We start from the raw sequence: 19,830 nt of genomic DNA, 5'->3' as shown, positions 1-19,830 counted from the left end.
TGAGATTAATCAACTGGGCAAGTATGGTGAGACCTGTTAGTTGTTGTTTTTTGGACCGCACAATGAAAGTCAATGGTTTGTCAATGCACCTCATTGACTTTCACTGTATAGACAAAAAAACAAAAAAAATTCAAAGTGGGTCTCATTGATGGGTATCATCTTCAGCTGTAGTGTCCACTCGTCTTCACACAACTGTGAAAGACAGCAGCTGTGTTTTCGAGGATTGAACACTATGAAGAAATTCTCAGAAGCAGGGCTGAAACTTTCATAACATTTACTAATTCTGTTGTTGCACAACTGTTAAAGGCCACCAGTCTTTAAGGAATCACATGTCGGTACCTCAGCAGAAAGGTCAGCGGGCACTCAGAACAGATCAGTTTCCTAAAGGGTGCAATTTGGTCTTCTGTATGTGGTAAAACCGCAGTCTTTGCAACCTCGGTGACGTTATTAATGTCCTTGGTATGCATTAGGACAGTCATTTAACCCTGTGTCTATAAGTTTACAAATAAGTGCATAGCTTTTTTTGACATCATGGTTACTTGACGGGAAAATTAATGGGAGTGTAATACTTCACCCTTGCCCTTTGTACCAATGCCCCCCAAGAATGCCCACAGGAATCTTGATTGCGCCTTTAGTTGGGAAATGATTATGCCGAGTAATGTCACTTATTTGCTTTCTCTTCAAAAGCCACATACCATTTAAAGGCACTTACCTAATATGTCGGTGCTAATTTTGTAAGCATGATCATAAATGTGTGGTTATTTCAAGTTTACTAAAACAAAAACTATTTAAAAAGTTTTAGGTAATTGGAATAAAGCTGAAATAAAATAAAATATAAATATTAGATTATTAGAAAAAAATAATTTAAAAAAATCCAATGATATGAGAAATGTTGCCTTGGCAACTAACTGAACTAAATAAGTAGAAATACAAAATTTAATAAAACTTAAAAATAAGCTATGTAGAAATATTTGTAAATAATAAAAATAATAACAGTACATAACAAAATTACTAACACTAAAATTAAAGTGAAAACCGAATATTAAAATATATAATTTTAATAACAAAATACTAATAAATACTGTCATTAATTATAGTATATAATTAATGCTAAAATAACACTGAGGCCTAACATAGCTTGGGATATTTAAAAAAAACACTTTTATCCTTCTTTTTGACACGATATCTTCATAACATATAATGTAATATATTATTCATATTTTTAGCAACAGAAAGTTACTTATTACAGGAAGTTAATAAAATATTACCTTTAATATTAGATTTTAGGTGGTTTATTAGTTATCAAGAGTGGTGCATGCTGTTTCTTTATATTCAGTAATAATGCTAAAATATCACTGAGGCCTAACATAGCTTGGGATATTAAAAAAAACACTTTTATTCTTCTTTTTGACACGATATATTCATAATATATTATGTAATATATTATTCATATTTTTAGCAACAGAAAGTTACTTATTACAGGAAGTTAATAAAATATTACCTTTAATATTAGATTTTAGGTGGTTTATTAGTTATCAAGAGTGGTGCATGCTGTTTCTTTATATTCAGTATTGATGTGTGATATGTTTTCAGTTTCAGATTTATTCCAGGATTACTTGGCCTCTCTACCCATAGTTCCACAAAGTCATAATGACATGGCAGATAATCTATTTTTCATTCCATGATATATATATATACAGTGGGGCAAAAAAGTATTTAGTCAGCCACCAATTGTGCAAGTTCTCCCACTTAAAAAGATGAGAGAGGCCTGTAATTTTCATCATAGGTATACCTCAACTATGAGAGACATGAAACATGAAAAAGATTGTTAAAATGCCCAACTTTACAGCAGAATTTTTTTTTACACAGCCTAGTACAAAAAGTGGTTTTGGTCTATATAGTTAATTTTGCCCTTTATGACAACTGTTAGGGGGTGAATTGTTTTTATAACTCATCCGTTTAAATGATATTAAGCCTTAAAGTTCTGCATAATTAAGGGCGTGGCCACTTGAGTGACAGAAGGATTGCCGCTGCTGTCACCGCCGTCGAGCTAGATGGGCATGGTTTCAACAACCAGGTCCTGCCTCTTTGCCCAATATTCGATTATCTGGGAGTGACGCGCGGTGACGCTCTGCCAAGACGGCGACGGCCTGCTCCGCCCACTTTGAGTTTCAAAAACAATCTTCAGAAACCTACGGGTGATGTCACTGACACTACATCCATGTTTTTATACAATCTATGGTTTCCACCCATGGCGCCGTCATTTTGATTTCGCAAGCTACAACGGTGTACCAGTTCTAATGCCATGGCGACTTTGAGCAAAACATGCTAACCATTCTGCCTTTGGCTACACAGACGCGCACAGAACACTATTTAGAGTCCCAGCCTCAGAGGAGACAAGAGAGAAGTGTAATTATTGATTTATTTACTGTATATTGCTGCTGCCACACAGATCTAAAATAAACATGCAATTTATTTCCCAGCTGTTTACCTTCACAGACATAACCGACTGTTTTTGTAACTCGTGTGTTTTTAACGTAAACTTGTGTGTGAATGAGAACTTAGTTTAGTACTCACATGCTGTGACAGCCACTTTCTGTCCGTGTGCTTCGATGTGTGCGCTCAGAAAACTGTATATCAGAAGTTTAAACTCATATGGTCTAAAACGCATGATTTCAGCACGATAAACATGATAATCAGAACCAAAACAGATGTTTTTTTAGTAGGTATGAGCTGTAATGGCGCAGCTCTATTCTGGAAAAGGGGGCGAGCAGCAGCTCATTTGCATATAAAGAGACGCCTGAAAAACAGCGTGTTTCTGCTTCCACTCAAAATAGGCATTTTCTAAATTATATAATAAATGATCTGTGGAGTATTTTGAGCTGAAACTTCACAGACACATTCTGGGGACACCAGAGACGTATATTACATATTGTAAAAAGGGACATAATATGTATCCTTTAATGAGAGTGAAATACAAAAGATTATGCTGGACACTGTCAAAAGCTTTAGAGAAATCAATAAATATACAATACATCCTTCCTGTGTCATATGTGTGATATGTAATATTCTCTATATTTTAAATTTAAATTTTGTATGTATATGTAATTTAAAGGCATCTGCATACATTTAAATGAACTCACTTTTATTTTACTCCAATATTACTTATTAAAGCATAAAATTTATTTAAATTGAGTTAACACCCCTGAATTTATACTATAGCCTAGTTTAAACAACTGTTCATAAAGAACTTGAAAACTGACCTAGCGGTCAGTGTATCATTTGTTCTCATTGTGTCATTCTGTCCGAAGCGCATTCGTTTAGTGACTTTGACAGCATGTGTTTGTTGACAGGATAAAGTGGCTAACACATGGTGCAGCTTGAATGTGCTGATAAATATCAAGACCCTGCTGTCCAGAGAGACTCAGCTGTTCCTCAGGTAATCCTTCACCATCCATTTACCCACCACCCTTTCTCCTTTTCGTTTGTCTCTTTATGTATCTCCTCCTCAAAATCTTTCTCAGTGTATTCCATCTTACCATGTTTGTGAAAAACATCTCATTATAACAGAGGGCACAGTGGGATTATGGATAGTTAATGATATCGGAGAGATTTTGAGATACTGATATGTGGACACTAATCTGCAGGTGCAAGGGTTTGGTCAAGATTATTTATTTCACTATTCACTTCATAATGTTTTGTGTCTTTGTCTAGTCTTATTTTTGCAGGGTCCGTAATTAATTTTCTCAGTGGTCTGTTTTAAGGGTGCACTCAATCATGATTTCCTCATAAAAAGTTTTACAAATTAAGAAACAAATAAGATTTTTTAAATATGTTTAAAATCATGTATATTCATGTGAGATGAAGTCTGAAGTTATATAAGCAGCCTACTAAAACCTGTTTTATTTCAAACAGAGCTGGTCCCCTGTAAATAATGCATTTCTAGTAATTGTAAATATTGGCGTGATGCTACATCCACACCTCTAGGTGTCAGTATATGTACAAGACCACTGCATCGGTCAGCTCGGAGTTCACCTTTTCATGTAGTTTTATAAGCAAATGGATATGACTTTTAAAAGACAAGAAAATTATCTTAGGTTCAGTGTGAAAATGTCTTGTTTACAAACTATGTTTCAAAACCAAACACAGGTGAGAAGTGATACAGGAACAATACAGGATACAACTTAAGATCACGTGTGAGATAAGATCTCTTGTTCAAGACTGGATTATTTCTTCCTGTTAAAAACTGTAGCCCGCAAGAAGCTTATGATACAAATTGTCTGTGCGCTCATTTGCAGTGAGAAGCACTGGCTGTATTTCATTGGCTGTAGGTTGTCGCCGATGTAATTTCCAATCAAAACACATTTCATACTGCAGGAGTCGCAGACAGGTCCAGATATTTAGCATGCTAAATATTTCACCGGCATCTGTGACGAATTGCACTTGCACTCGATCTCAGATCGAGTCTTTGATAATACATATTACATGATTGTCATTCATCGATTTGCATCCAATTTCGGCCAATTGGCGAATGAAAATCACGGGAAAAGTCGAGCAGTATGTACCTGGCATTAGCGACACCACACATGCTGCTGAGAACTCTATGCACTGCACATATTCAATTCAATAAAAACGCATAACAAAAATGACAGTGATGAGAAAACAGCCATTAAGAAAGCATCTGATCATAACGATGTTCGATATGTTTGCAAGAGCTCTGCAATTCGGCAGTCCAGTCATGTCACGTATTTAACACTTTATACACAGTAAATTGCTTTAAAGCAAGCAGCTTTACAGTATTAAATATTTAAAAAACAATGTCAGTGTCACTTTCGATTATAATTACATCTTCACTTTCTATTAAAAAGCAGCTCTCCGGTTTGTTCATGTTTTTACTCACGTCTGACCTTGATGGACTGAACAGAAGAAGGCGGAGCCCGAGAGCTTACCTACCTATTACGTATTCGCCATGGACCAATAGTAGTTTAAGAAGGTGTTTACCAGCCAGAGCAAAGTTTTCTGGAAAGTTCACTTTGGCAAGCTGTTTTCAACTCCTGAAATTCAAACAAACTTTGCTTTGTCCTGATTTTGTTTAAAGTCTTTCGTGGCCTATATGCTTTTCCAGTAGTTTATCTCACCTACATTTGCATCTGTCATGATGGACCAGATTCCTGTCCCACTAGTGTCATTGATCTCTAATAGGGTCATTTTCCTCCAAGAGAATGATGACTGAGGGGTTCAAGTAATTCTGTGAGTGCTCAGCAGGCCATCCCCGAATCTCATGCATTTCCTGCATGCTGGGATCTTTCTTGTTGACTGTGAGGATGTATAAAAAGATCAGGCAGCCGCATCCTCTAGTTTCATGGGATAGATTACGGGCTTTGGCAACAGGGCCTCTTGATCATATTTCTCTGCTCCATTTGTGTGAATAGTTAATCTTTTATTAAAGGGATTGTTCACCCAGAAATGAAAATTCTGTCATTAATTACTCACCCTCATGTCGTTCCAAACCCGCAAGACCTTCATTCATCTTCGGAACACAAATTAGGATATTTTTTGATGAAATCCAAGAGCTTTCTGACCCTGCATAGACAGCAACGGAACTACCACGATCAATGCCCAGAAACGTAGTAAGGACATCGTTAAAATAGTCCATGTGACATTAGTGGTTCAACCGTAATTTTATGAAGCTATAAGAATACTTTTTGTGCGCAAAGAAAACAAAAATAACAACTTTATTCAACATTTCTTCTCTTCCGTGTCAGTCGCTCTGCGTCATGGTACTCGTGATTGGTGGCGGATGAGAAGAATTGAGTAATTAAAGTCATTATGTTTGTTTTCTCGTAGCTTCATAAAAAATTGACTATTTTAATTAGGTCCTTACTACCCTTTGGAACGATATGAGGGTAATTAATGACAGAATTTTCATTTTTGGGTAAAACTATCCCTTTAATGTATGGATATAATCAATTAAATCATTATTTCTTTTTTCTTTAAGTTTTGCTCTTACTCTGTTGTTCATCCTGCCTTCATCTTTAAAATTGTTGTCCAAACCCAATCTATGGCAGTTTAAGCTCACCTTGGTAAGTGGTGTCATGTTTATGTGTTTTTATCTTTGACAGTTCAGTGGCTTGTATTTTTGACCACTGACTCTCCTGATCTGCTTGTATTATAGGTAAACTCCTCCCTGGCTTTTTTCCTCTTCTCCTTCCAAGTCCATGAGAAGTCTATCCTTCTAGCAGCCTTGTAACCAGCAGAATATAATTCATACTACTTGATCCAATTGCTTTAAACAGTACTTTGTCTCAATTCACTGACATTGATGTAGACAAAATTTATGACATTGACACAGTCTAAATAACAGTATCATGTTTAAGATGAAGTGTTCAGTTTCATAACTTTGCACTGCATTTTTTGGCTCAACAAGTGGTATGAGTTATAGCTGGAATATTTTTCCTAAGAAGGGGTGGTAGGAAGATTAAGGAAACATGCTTGAAAATTATTATTTAGCAATTACTAGAAACTACTTAAGATATACTGATATTCTTAACTGATATTTTTACAGATTTTTATGTTTTTCAACTTTAGCGTTGGGTCTATCTTATAAACGATGTAGTTATAATTGTCAAAATGCAGAAATAAAACAATAATTAAATAATGTATATCAGTTATCAAACACATAATCATAAAAATAGCCTATGATAAAAAGGCAATATTGGTTTAGTAATTGTTTAGTGCAGTATTTTTCCATATTCTGCATGTTTATTCTTGCAAGTCATAAATCTAATATATTTTGATTTACAACATATGCACATACGCAAAGAATCAGCTGCAAGCAACAGATTTTAATTGTTGTGCTATATCTTGCATCTGTAGGTCAATCAGTAAGGCATGTCTCTGGATTAAGGGTCTCTATTGAGTGTTAAAAATGAGCTGACAGAGGAAGTGTAGTGACTGGATCACTGAGAAGAGATGATACTGATACCTAGTCCTTGCACTCATACCTAGCATTGGTATCATACATATCTGTAATGTAGTAAATATAGTCTGTAATGTAGTAAATATAGTCTTAAAAGTCAAATATATGTTTTACAGGCCAGTTTGCCTTGTCATCAACGAAATACCTCTGATTGCCATTTGGTTTCTACTAACGTCAACTTTCAGGTAAGATACCAAGCAGTATGTATTACTAAATTACAATCACAGTACTATAAATAAATTAATCCTTACGGTTAAGATAGAAACAAAATCAACAAATGACTATATAGTGAGAGGGAAAGTAGTATCCAATAGGGGAGTCCCAGCTGTCCACACTAATTGTTGTGTGCATAGTTTAGTGAAAGGATATCACTGGATTACATGACATAGCCCACATACCATTAAACTAAGACCCCTTTGTGTAAACAGAAACACAACCCACCATTCTCTGGAATCACACTGCCTGCTTCCACAAAACCTTTTTTTAATCCTGCATATTTATGTTTTTTAGCTGAAGACATGTTCTTTGTTATGGAAGATAATTGAATTATATTCTATGATAGAGTAATTGTTGCACTATTAGGGGAAATATCCACAAGAACATACAGAGACAACACATTGCCACAGTTTTATATGCTCCAAATGCACACCATTTATTAGCACACTTTCTACTCATTATGGCGAAATGTTGAGCCATCAAAATTCACAGCTAGTATTGTTTTTTTCTGCATCATGACCAGTTCTGCTAACACAAAAATTGTTTTATTTTGTCAACACTTTCTCAATAGCAGTATTATTCATGATATGGTTGGTGTGCAAATTATTGTTTTTCAGCCAAATGCCTATGGAAACAGCTACGCTAGTTAGCTAAAAGTTTACTTCCATGTCTAATATACTTATGCGAGTTCAAGTGCATTACCTGTTGATCTCGTCAATGCAAGTTACAGAAAATGTTTTATGAGCAATAGTGAAGACTTGCCAGAAAAAATGGGCATCATTGTGATAATTAAACCAATTTAATTAAAACATACTGTTAATGAACATATGTTAAGAAAAAAATACATTGTATCACAATACTTGTTATTACTTATTGTTAGTACATTTTATGTAATAATGTTATTGTTTCTGGATATCTGTTTTTCACAGAACAGTTTTCACATTATTTAATATATAAAATATTTGGTTAAATTGAGCTTTTTTCCCCATCAACGAAAACATAATTTTATCTAAAATTATAAGCCATTTAAGTCAGAGTAAAACTGACTGAAAAGATTAAATCTGACATAATATTTATTAAATCAAAAGTTTTTTTTTCATACAGAGAGGGTCCCCTCATGGAGGCCACCATTTTGAAATGACAGGGCCAATAGAATACTGCATAATTTATCTTGATCACCCTGCTATTATTAGACACTTTCATTTGCAGAATAAATTAATCTTGGCTGACTAATGCATAATGCATTTCTACTAAGTGCAAACATTTGTGTGATTCTACATCCACGTCACTAGGTGTCCATACATTTTGAAATGGCAGGACCAGTTGAATGCTAGGAACTTTATCTTGGTCGCCCATTATCGCACTTTCAATCGCGAAGTAAATTTATCCTGGCTTACTACGAATAATGCTTTCCCTTCTGCTGCGTCCTCTACTGGACACTATGGGGACTGCTGCCAGCAGGACCAGTGTCTGAAGCATGTGTGACACAACTCCAATCCCATTGACCCACATAACCCGTGATGTCACAGGCAGGAAGCCCGGAAGTATAAGAGGGCGCCTGCCGAAGAACGTCAGCAACTTTTGTTGTCTTCAAGAGCCGTTTGTTTGACAGTGCATATTCAGCTCAGCTGCATCTTTTTCAGCATACAGATTACGCTATTGTTGAGGGTGTGGCGGAGCGTGGATACGCGAAGATGTCCCGTGTGGAGGAGACACTTGCAAGCTTTCTTTAAGGACTCCTGCTCTGTCCTCCAGACCACTTTGCGTCTGAATGGCAGGGTGTATGTGGTGGCAAGTCAAGCTAGTGGAGCCTTGCACACAATGGCTGTGTTACAAGCTTGCCAAGCTGTCTTGCTTAAAGACCTAGATGAGGACAAGGGTTTGCCGCATCACAGACTTGGCTCTTTGTGCCACTAAGCAGACTGCTGCTGCCATTGGGTGTGCGATGGCAGAAGTGGTGGCTACGGAGAGGCATTTGCAGTTAAATCTCGTGAGAAAGCCTTTCTTCTTGATGCTCTGCTGTCACTTTCCGGGCTTTTTTCGGCACCTCTGCTGAGGCGGTAGTCGAGAAGTTCAGAGGGGCGAAGATGCAGTCTACTGCCTTCAGGAAGCTTATTCCCCGCCGTACCAAGTCTTCCTCTAAAACTTCTGAGGGGGCTGGTCCATCTCAATCTGAGGATTATAGGCAGGATCAGAAGTAGTGTTGTCAAAAGACCCGGTACTTTGGTACCAAGTCGGTACTAAAAAAATTAAAACGTTACGGTACCAGGTTTTTTTAAGTACCGGTGGTACCGAGTACCCGGTCAACCCGGTTCTTGATGCACCATCCGAAAGGTGCGCAGATGCGCTCTCTTCAAAAAAGCACTGAGACGTGGCGACATCAAAAGTAGGAAACGCACCAAACTAACAAAACACTTTAAAGACAGACACCCAGATCAAATGAAAGAGTTCAAGCAGGTACGTTTCATTTTAATATTTAGATCTTGTGTTTCCCATTGATTTATTTGTGGCGGCCCATCACAATATCAAAACTGACTGCCACAAATAGATTTTGCCACAAAAGCCTTTGACTTCATTGAATGAGCACTGCATGTGTCAAAGTCAAAACCCAGAGCTGGTGTTTTTATATCACTGTATTTCTGAAGGAAACCGACTGTCTACAGAAAATGATGGATGTCATTTTCATTTCATCTTGCCTGTAATGCCTGAGCAGCGTTTGTCAGCTGAGCGCTGCTTTGTGTATAGCCATTACTGAGGAAACCTCTATCTCTTCCGCTCGACAAGCGCCTCCTGCTGGCAGAGAATGAATTTGCATATATATGCGCCACAAATAGAGTGCAAGTCTGTGGGAAACACCACTTCTGTTATGAATATTATTCAATATTTTAATTTGAATGTCGGATTGAAATGAACGCTGTTATTAGAGTAGTTAATCATTAGCATAAGTGTGGCTAACGCTAATATAATGAGCATTAGAAGACATGATGATATTTATTATTTTTACACACCAGAGGCTTTTAAATGAATTTTGAATCTAAAATATGCATGTTTGAGAATGTACAAATGGTTAACATTGTTTGTGTCATATCAGTCAGAAAAGCAGTTTTTTTTTTTTTGTTAGTTAGTTATTCTTGGCTGTTTTCAAAAGCCCTTTAAAATTTAAATATGTACACAGTTTGGATTAAATGAAAGTATAGTCAAATTTTTTAATTAGCATGTTTTTGTGTTTTGCTTTGGTACCGAAATTGGTACCGAGAACCGTGGATTTTCACTGGTATTGGTACCGAATACTGAAATTTTGGTAACGTGACAACACTAATCAGAAGAGAATGTGGCAACTCGCACCCCTCCTCCCTCGAGGAGTCGGGCGAGCACTAGGAAAGAGAGCGGATCTCAGGAAGATGTTGGATAAGAAGCGTTCCTATTCTTAAACCACGCTTTGCTCCTAACACTTCTTGATGCTTGAAGGGGAACATCTCGGGTTACGCATGTAACCATGGTTCCCTGAAAGGGAACGAGATTCTGTGTCCCCTCGCCATGCCAAGGGCTTGCCTGTTTTCACATGTTCTTCTGACAACCAAGTTGGTGACGTGTTCGGCAGGCGCCCTCTTATACTTCCGGGCCCCTGCCTGTGACGCCAAGGGCTACGTGGGCTAATGGGATTGGAGTTGTTTCACACGTGCCTCAGACACTGGTCCTGCTGGTGGTAGTCCCCATAGTGTCCACGTTCCCTCTCGGGGAACCATGGTTACATGCATAACCCAAGATGATTTGTAAGTGGAAAGATTTGCTTGATTTTACATTCACACCACTAGGTGTCAGTTTATCTATACGATGTAACAAGTATATGATGATTGCTACATCGGTCTGAACCCCCTGCTGTTTCCAAAAATTACAGAGGGATTAATAATCAATTATTGTACACATCTTGGATTCTGTTTGTTTTTAAGACTTATGTTTTTTATTTTCCACAGCATGCTCCCCCTTCTGGTGAAGGACGGTCTGCTGTTGCCTTATGTGGTGACCTCATTGGCGTTCCTCTTTCTGAGTTTGTATCTGCTCTCTGCTTTAGAGAGAAGTACAGAAGAAGAGCTCAGACTTGGCCTCTATCGCAAACTCACTCAGCACTGGCTGCCTAAACTCAACCTCAGCCGGATCATTAAATGGAAAGTAAGTTAACACTGACATCACAGCCTGTTACTCCACACCACTGATGTTAATGACATCGATGCTTATGAATAAGTCAGTTAAGCACACTGGCCCACCTGAACGGCCCATAACTTTCACATTAGCTTGACCCCATGCTCTTCCTACTGCTTTTGAGGACTGAACATTTCAACAGCTCCTTGCGTGAATGTTCGAGACCAGGAGGTGTGCTATTTGTGTAGCGTGAGTCATTAACACAGGTTTGCCTAGATATATTTATTTACACAAGAGACATAAATAAGGGGGCCCTACGATGAAGGTAGTGTTTCATTTGGGGGTCGCGTTGATCACACCAGCACTTCCACTGATCCCTCCACTCCATCTGTCGTAAATAGACATGTTAATGTTTATACCTTGACTCACCTTCCTGAAACAGGGTTGAAAATAAACATCAGGTTACAAGAATCTCTGTCGTGCCGAGCACTTGACTAGGACTAATGAACCTTTGTCTTGGTACTTCTTCTCTCTTGTAATAAGTGTTGTCACTTTGTCTTTTACAGTTCTGGTTTTCACTGGAGGCCATGGCAGCGTTGAGCTTTTTGAGTGTGTGGTTGGAGCCTCCGGCCAAGTTGCCTGATCTGTTTCCAGTGCTGGTCTCAGTCCTTTCCTTTCTCCACTTTCTGGGCTTCGTCATATATTTCAACCTGGTCCAGTTGCCGCAGAGGGAAAAAGAGTCTGAAGAAAACAAACTGAAATATGTCTTCAAAGACATTGGTTGTCAAAGGAAGAACTACAGCCAGTGTGATGGTGAAAGGAAAGGACAACCCCTTTGGTTAGAATAGAACAGGATGGGAATAGTTTGTAAAAATTCAATTTCTTCTTAATGAGGTTCAGGGACTTTGCTTGAGTTGAGAAGAGTGAATCCAATGAAAGGAGATACAGTTTTGCCAGACTTTCTCTCACTTGTTTGTCTTGGAAACAAATTCAGTTAGTGGGATATTGGTATTGTGTAAAATACCAAGCTGTAAGGCCATTATTTTTACATTTTTGATACATCATTAAATGGTTTTGTACCAAATGAAAGTGTCTCCAGTGTTTTCAAATGACCCCAACAACGATTGATTGATTGATTGAGTGATTGAAAAAGTGTTTTTGTTTTTTTTAAATCGCAATTTAAAAAGCTTTTTTTTAAGCTCCAGGTTTACGGTCTTTGTTCATAGGGCATACTTTGTTTGATTATATAGCAATATGACAAAAAGATTAATAGTAATTGTTATAATTATTTTAAAATAAATTATTAAACAAAATAAGAAATATTACTATATTAAATAATTAAATAACAGTTTTTGCGGCTTGAAAATCGCACTAAGCCTTTTTTTTATCATGCAGTTCACACCAAATAAACAAAATAATAAACTACTAATTAAATTTTTCTTTCAAGTAGTAAATGAAGAAAAATATTCATTAATACAGTGGAATAATCTTGGCAGTGACTGAAAACATGAGTCTAGTACTAAAGCTACGCATTAAAACGCTTCAACGAGCTGTAAAACAAAAATGATTGAAGGAGACATATCAGAACATAATGCTGTAAAGCTGAAATATCAAGGGGAAAAAGTACAAGCAATCTTTTTCACCCCTCTTTGTGCGAGTTAATGACGGCCATTAAAAAAAATCCATTACAACTATAAATGTTATCAGGTCACAAAGGGGCTACTGTGTTACAGCCTGAGCGAGGTCTGGAGCCACACACAGACACAGAATGAGAGGAGAATTAACAGGTTTTGGTTTGACTGTCTTACTTGATATACTCTAGAACAAACAGCAAGTCACAATACCAGAGTGCATGATACAATTTTAATAGATGGTGCTAATATTAACCGTACTTGCCGTACTTAGTTACACATCTTGAAACTCTTCTAAAGCTTAGCCCATAGCGAACAGACCAAATTGCTGAATTCTGAAATGTTGGTCTTGTTCTTCTCAACTGTAGCAATGCAAAGTGTGTGACAAACGTGTGTTTTGTTGGGTCAGCTTAAGCTTTTGTCCTTCAGACAGCCTCTAGAAGTGATAGAGAGAGAGTTACGTGATCCACCTTGAACAGCCGCCCATGTCGTACATCAAGAAACGATCCCTCAGCGGCTGCCAAAATAAAGAGACAGATCCACCATGAATACTCTTATGTTCTGTATAAATGTGCATGTGTAGTTTTCCAAAATCTGTTGTTGCTTTCTCAAATACATGTGTCTGTGTATGCATACATTTCTCCCCGTATCACCCCTAAAGGGACTGTGTGCCAGCAGTAAGAACACTATTTTCGCAGCGACGCAGCACACCGTGTATTGTAGAATCAACATTTTGTCAGATTCCCCATGAAAGGTGGGGGGAAACCTTTCAGAGAATGGATTCAATGTAAATGTGTCTGAGATGGGATGGCAAGGTGTTGGCAGCACTGTCTCATTTTGATTACGCTGGAAAGACTGACAGCCTCTTCAGACATCTCGCTGCTTTCAGTCTGACAGGATGTTCAGAGTACATCAAACATGCTGACAGAGAGCTGCGGCTCTGCCAAAAATGAGAACCATTCCATTTGCGACTGTGCACAGAATTACAGTGGGTATAGAAAAGAATCACTCCCCTTTAAAATAATCACATTTTGTTGCTTTGCAGCCTGAAATGAAGACGGGCACAGTTTTTGTTTTATCCTGCTGTATTTACTCAGTGCATCTTATAACATCCAAGTGAAAGATATAATATCAACATGTCAGAAAAAATAAAATAATAAATAAAAAAAACAGAATCACTGAGTTGGAAAAAGGATCACCCCTCTCCTAAAACTCACAAAGTGGCACACAAAGATATTTTACTTTTAGCTGTGGTCATTGTGATTAGCTCAGCATGAAAAGAGCTTTCCTGTTTCCAGTCCTTGGTAGTGCAACTGAAGCAAACAATCAACTATGGGTGGCAAGACACAAGATCAAAAGATCTTCGGGATAAAGTTGTGGACAGGCACAAGTCAGGAGATGGATACAAAAAAAAATTCAAAGGCTTTATCAATGCCTCAAATCTTAATCAATGCCTCAAATTTCAAAAGCTTTATTTGGTAAAACACAGACCCTTCCCTGGATCAGGACGTCCCTCCAAACTGGATGAAGAGCCAGGAGGAAACTGGACAGAGAGGCTACCAAGAGGCCTACAGCAACTCTTTTATGACAAAGAGTGGTCATTGTGTGCATGTGACAACAATATCACAAAGTCTCCACAAATGTGGCTTGTATGGGAGGGTTGCAAGAAAAAAAAGCCACTCCTCAAGAAAGGCTACATGCAGTCACGTCTGAGCTTTGCCAAAACGCACCTTAAAGATTCTGAGGCAGATGAGACTAAAATTATTTGGCCTCAACACCAAACAAAATGTCTGGTGGAAATCCAATACAGCTCACCATCCAAATAACAGCATTCTCCAGTAAAGCACAGAGGTGGTAATATACTGTTATGAGGGTGTTTCTCAGCAGGAGGGACTGGAGCACTTGTCAGGATAGAAGAAAATAGATGGGGCAAAATACAGTCAAATTCTTGAGGAAAATCTGCTGCCCTCTGCCAGAAAGTTGTCAATGGGAAGAAGGTTTACCTTCCAACAAGACAATGACCCAAAGCACACAGCAAAACTGGCCACACAGTGGTTGATGGAGAAAAAGGTGAATGTCCTTGCATGGCCTAGTCAGAGCCCAGACTTAAACCCCATTGAAAATCTGTGGTATGACTTGAAGACTGCTGTCCACAAACGGTCACCATCAAATGTAACTGAACTTGAGCAGTTCTGCAAAGAAGAGTGGGCAAATATTGCAAAGTCTAGATGTGCAAAATTAGTAGAGACAAATCCCAACAGACTAAAGGCTGTAATTAAAGCAAAAGGTGTTTCAACAAAATACTGACACAAGGGGGTGATACTTTTTCCAACTCAGTGATTCTGTTTTCTTACGTAGATGTTATAAGTTGCACTGGATAAATACAGCTGGATAAAACAAATAACGTGTTCATCTTCATTTCAGGCAGCAAAGCAACAAAATGTGATTATTTTAAAGGGGTCTTTTCTATACCCACTGTTCATGCAAACAAAAAAACACATTGGATGTAAAAGTCTGTGCCAGTCTCTGGCATATTACAATATACTATGTCTAGTCAATTAACATTTATAACTAAGATTTAATGGATAATTAAAATTATATTACAGTTCAAAAGTTTGGGGTCAGTAAGAATCACTTATGCTCAAAATACAGTAAAAATATGGTCATATTTTTTAAATATTCTTACAATTTAATTTTCTATTCTCATATATTTTAAAATGTAATTTATTCCTGTGATGGCAAAGCTGAATTTTCAGCATCATTACTCCAGTCTTCAGTGATCCTACGGAAATCATTCTAATATACTGATTTGGTGTTCAAGGAACATTTATTGTTATTATCAAAGATTAGAAGATTATACTTATTTTTCAGGATTCTTTGATGAATACAAATTTTCAAAAGAACAGCATTTATTTTAAATTGAAATATTTTGTAATACTATAAATGTCTTTACTGTCACTTTTGATAAATTGAATGTATCCTTGCTGTATAAAAAGTTTTAATTTCTTTCAAAAATGTTTTTACTAACCCCAGACTTTTGAACGAAGTGTATTAGTTTAAAATTAAAGCTAAAAAAAAATACAATAAAATTGATTTTTTTTTTTGTCCATGTTGTTGCTAAGGCATTCTAGAATGTTACTAGAGGTTTCTGGGTAGTTGCTAGGGTGTGCAGGGTCAAAACAACCCACCCTGCTGTATAAAAACACTATTTATTACTATAGAATTAAAGAATTAAATGAATCTCTGTAATGTGACAAGCTTTTAAATTTACAATGAGTACAATAACAACCCAGGTCGAGAGAAAAAAAACACACACACCTTAAGATTGCCTTCAGAAATTCATAAGAGCTCCCAGTCTGTTTCAACCCTGTGAAAGCAACATAGATATATTACCACACACTTGATCTAGCTTAAGAGACTAGATCATTTTGGTAAATCACTTATCAGGTAAATCCATGCATCAGTCATGGATTCTGTAGACTGCTGCAGCTGCCAGAGCTGCTAGATGATCTAAATGCAAATGATCTGAAATGCCTCTGAATGCATTGACTAAATGCATTTCATACTCCTGCAGGACATGTGGACATAACAGGCGTTCGTATCAGAGACCAAAACACATGCTGAGAGCTGCTCAACTCTACCCTCCCCACCCAAAGCCTTCTAACATACAGCAGCCCTTTAATTGTGCTAGTGTTTTCCATCAAATAGACTAAAATGTTCCCCAAACAGACCCCATTTATCCTTCAGCAGCCCAGGATTGATGTGATATTAGCAGGGTCTGTGACCCCATCCCGGCCAAGAACCAAAAACCTATTTGTTTTATTACATTTTAAGGAATTTTTAATACAGTCTATTAAGGCTGTCTTACAAATCTCCCACAGCTCGACCCCATCTGCAGCCTGATCAATTTTTATACTGCTGATCCGTCCCCTTCCTTCTCATTTTGTCATCTCAAATTTCATATTATATAGGATTTTCTTATGGAAAACTTGCCATAAAAATGCGTTACTACATCTGCTGATGTGCACGGGAGGCCGCGGCGTGAAGATAAAATTTGTTTCAGCGGTAAGCAGAACTGTTTAAATGTTATTTATTTTCATGCTCCAAAGAAAATATATTGTGAAGTGCAACATTGATTAAGAACATAACAATGTCTCCGTATGGGTGTAGAAGAGGTGGAGGCAGGGGCCGATTTATGAATCCTTTGCTCAGCTCCTTTAATTGAATTTTCCAAATCTCTTGCCACACAGAAATAATCAATACCCTCGGTCCAGGCGACAAACCTGCCTCAGAATTATTGCACACTCTCTTTTTCCATTTTGCGCTCATCAGCAACATGTAGCGTGAGGCTCGGGGCTTGGCAATGCCTGAATAAGCCAGCAAATTTACAGCCGGTCTGATTGTTTAGGAGGAATGGCCTCTATAGAATGCATGGGGAAAAACTTTTGTCAGTTTCGCCATAAACATCTTGCTTGTGAGTTGCCCTTTTGCCCAAGGTTTTGTTTTGGGAAGCCATTCGACGATTGCCCGGGATGGAAAGGGCTTCCGTTAGGGACATGGATTCAGCAGTTTGCCTGCCAAAGTTCAAATATCCTTGTGGATTTTCTCAGCTGTCTTGGCGGTATCACGCTGTCTGGTGCTCAGCTTGCTTTTACACGAGTAGTGTCATATCCTCGCCATCATATGTCATCCGCACCAGCTCCTGTATGGCTCAAGTGACACTGTGTGTTTGAGAACTCTAATAGCAATGATGTGTCTCTATGAAATCCAGGGTATTAGTGATCTGTGGCAGGACCTAATGGTGTCCCAAGAGAGCTTCAACTACAACATCTTCAACTACTTACATATATTTATTAACTGTGGTTGTAATTTGTCTTTAAGTATCTTTATTTATTTAGCTTAATAAAGCTGCTGCAAAAATAGTTCTGGCCTAGTTGTGAATACAGAAAAATATTCAATAATCTTATGAACACGCATTAGGGAACTTGAGGTCATTTCAAGCTTTGACTTCAAACCCTTCTAAAATGTAATGAGAAAAACCTCACTGGAACGAAACCCATTATTTGTACAGGACATACTCTGATGCTCAGTTTGATAACTGAAGTCTGTTTACTGAAATGGCCCATATTTAGCTGCGTTTCTGTGAAAATGTTTGTTTTCATGGACAATCACAGAAAAGATTTCTTGAAGTAATTTGATTTCATCACACCAATCTAATTCACAATTCCAACACAGAAAAAGCCAGAAAATGCCTTTTTATAAAACAAATGACAGAAAAATATTTTCTAAATTAAAATGGTATAATATATTATATACAGTGGGTACGGAAAGTATTCAGACCCCCTTAAATTTTTCACTCTTTGTTATATTGCAGCCATTTGCTAAAATCATTTAAGTTAATTTTTTCCTCATTAATGTACACACAGCACCCCATATTGACAGATAAACACAGAATTGTTGACATTTTTGCAGATTTATTAAAAAAGAAAAACTGAAATATCACATGGTCCTAAGTATTCAGACCCTTTGGTGTGACACTCATATATTTAACTCAGGTGCTGTCCATTTCTTCTGATCATCCTTGAGATGGTTTTACACCTTCATTTGAGTCCAGCTGTGTTTGATTATACTGATTGGACTTGATTAGGAAAGCCACACACCTGTCTATATAAGACCTTACAGCTCACAGTGCATGTCAGAGCAAATGAGAATCATGAGGTCAAAGGAACTGCCTGAAGAGCTCAGAGACAGAATTGCGGCAAGGCACAGATCTGGCCAAGGTTACAAAAAAAATTCTGCTGCACTTAAGGTACCTAAGAGCACAGTGGCCTCCATAATCCTTAAATGGAAGACGTGTGGGACGACCAGAACCCTTCCTAGAGCTGATCAAACTGAGCTATCGGGGGAGAAGAGCCTTGGTGAGAGAGGTAAAGAAGAACCCAAAGATCACTGTGGCTGAGCTCCAGAGATGCAGTCAGGAGATGGGAGAAAGTTGTAGAAAGTCAACCACCACTGCAGCCCTCCACCAGGCGGGGCTTTAGGGCAGAGTGGCCCGACGGAAGCCGCTCCTCAGTGCAAGACACATGAAAGCCCACATGGAGTTTGCTAAAAAAACACCTGAAGGACTCCAAGATGGTGAGAAATAAGATTCTCTGGTCTGATGAGAACTTTTTGGCCTTAATTCTAAGCGGTATGTGTGGAGAAAACCAGGCACTGCTCATCACCTGTCCAATACAGTCCCAACAGTGAAGCATGGTGGTGGCAGCATCATGCTGGGGGGGTGTTTTTCAGCTGCAGGGACAGGACGACTGGTTGCAATCAAGGGAAAGATGAATGCGGCCAAGTACAGGGATATCCTGGAAGAAAACCTTCTCCAGAGTGCTCAGGACCTCAGACAGGGCCGAAGGTTTACCTTCCAACAAGACAATGACCCTAAGCACACAGCTAAAATAACGAAGGAGTGGCTTCACAACAACTCTGTGACTGTTCTTGAATGGCCCAGCCAGAGCCCTGACTTAAACCCAATTGAGCATCTCTGGAGAGACCTAAAAATGGCTGTCCACCAACGTTTACCATCCAACCTGACAGAACTGGAGAGGATCTGCAAGGAGAAATGGCAGAGGATCCCCAAATCCAGGTGTGAAAAACTTGTTGCATCTTTCCCAAAAAGACTCATGGCTGTATTAGATCAAAAGGGTGCTTCTACTAAATACTGAGCAAAGGGTCTGAATACTTAGGACCATGTGATATTTCAGTTTTTCTTTTTTAATAAATCTGCAAAAATGTCAACAATTCTGTGTTTTTCTGTCAATATGGGGTGCTATGTGTACATTAATGAGGAAAAAAAATTAACTTAAATGATTT

At 38.1% G+C, this 19,830-nt stretch overlaps 1 protein-coding gene across 1 annotated transcript in view; it reads left to right on the top strand.

The window, feature by feature from the left end:
- Positions 1-19,830, top strand: part of LOC107591199 (dolichyl pyrophosphate Man9GlcNAc2 alpha-1,3-glucosyltransferase-like) — a 36,826-nt gene that overhangs the window by 6,339 nt on the left and 10,657 nt on the right. Inside the window, exons 9-14 of the mRNA XM_016280280.1 lie at positions 3,354-3,439; positions 5,999-6,083; positions 6,176-6,246; positions 7,096-7,164; positions 11,170-11,365; positions 11,902-12,426. Coding sequence (XP_016135766.1) covers positions 3,354-3,439; positions 5,999-6,083; positions 6,176-6,246; positions 7,096-7,164; positions 11,170-11,365; positions 11,902-12,183 — 789 coding nt within the window. The 3' untranslated portion in view covers positions 12,184-12,426. The remainder of the gene's footprint in view (positions 1-3,353; positions 3,440-5,998; positions 6,084-6,175; positions 6,247-7,095; positions 7,165-11,169; positions 11,366-11,901; positions 12,427-19,830) is intronic.

Source organism: Sinocyclocheilus grahami, unplaced genomic scaffold (assembly GCF_001515645.1).
Source record: "Sinocyclocheilus grahami isolate Dianchi unplaced genomic scaffold, SAMN03320097.WGS_v1.1 scaffold138.1, whole genome shotgun sequence".
Taxonomy (NCBI): Eukaryota; Metazoa; Chordata; class Actinopteri; order Cypriniformes; family Cyprinidae; genus Sinocyclocheilus; species Sinocyclocheilus grahami.
Note: the sequence above shows the minus strand (reverse complement) of the source record. Positions and strands in the feature narration are given on the sequence as shown.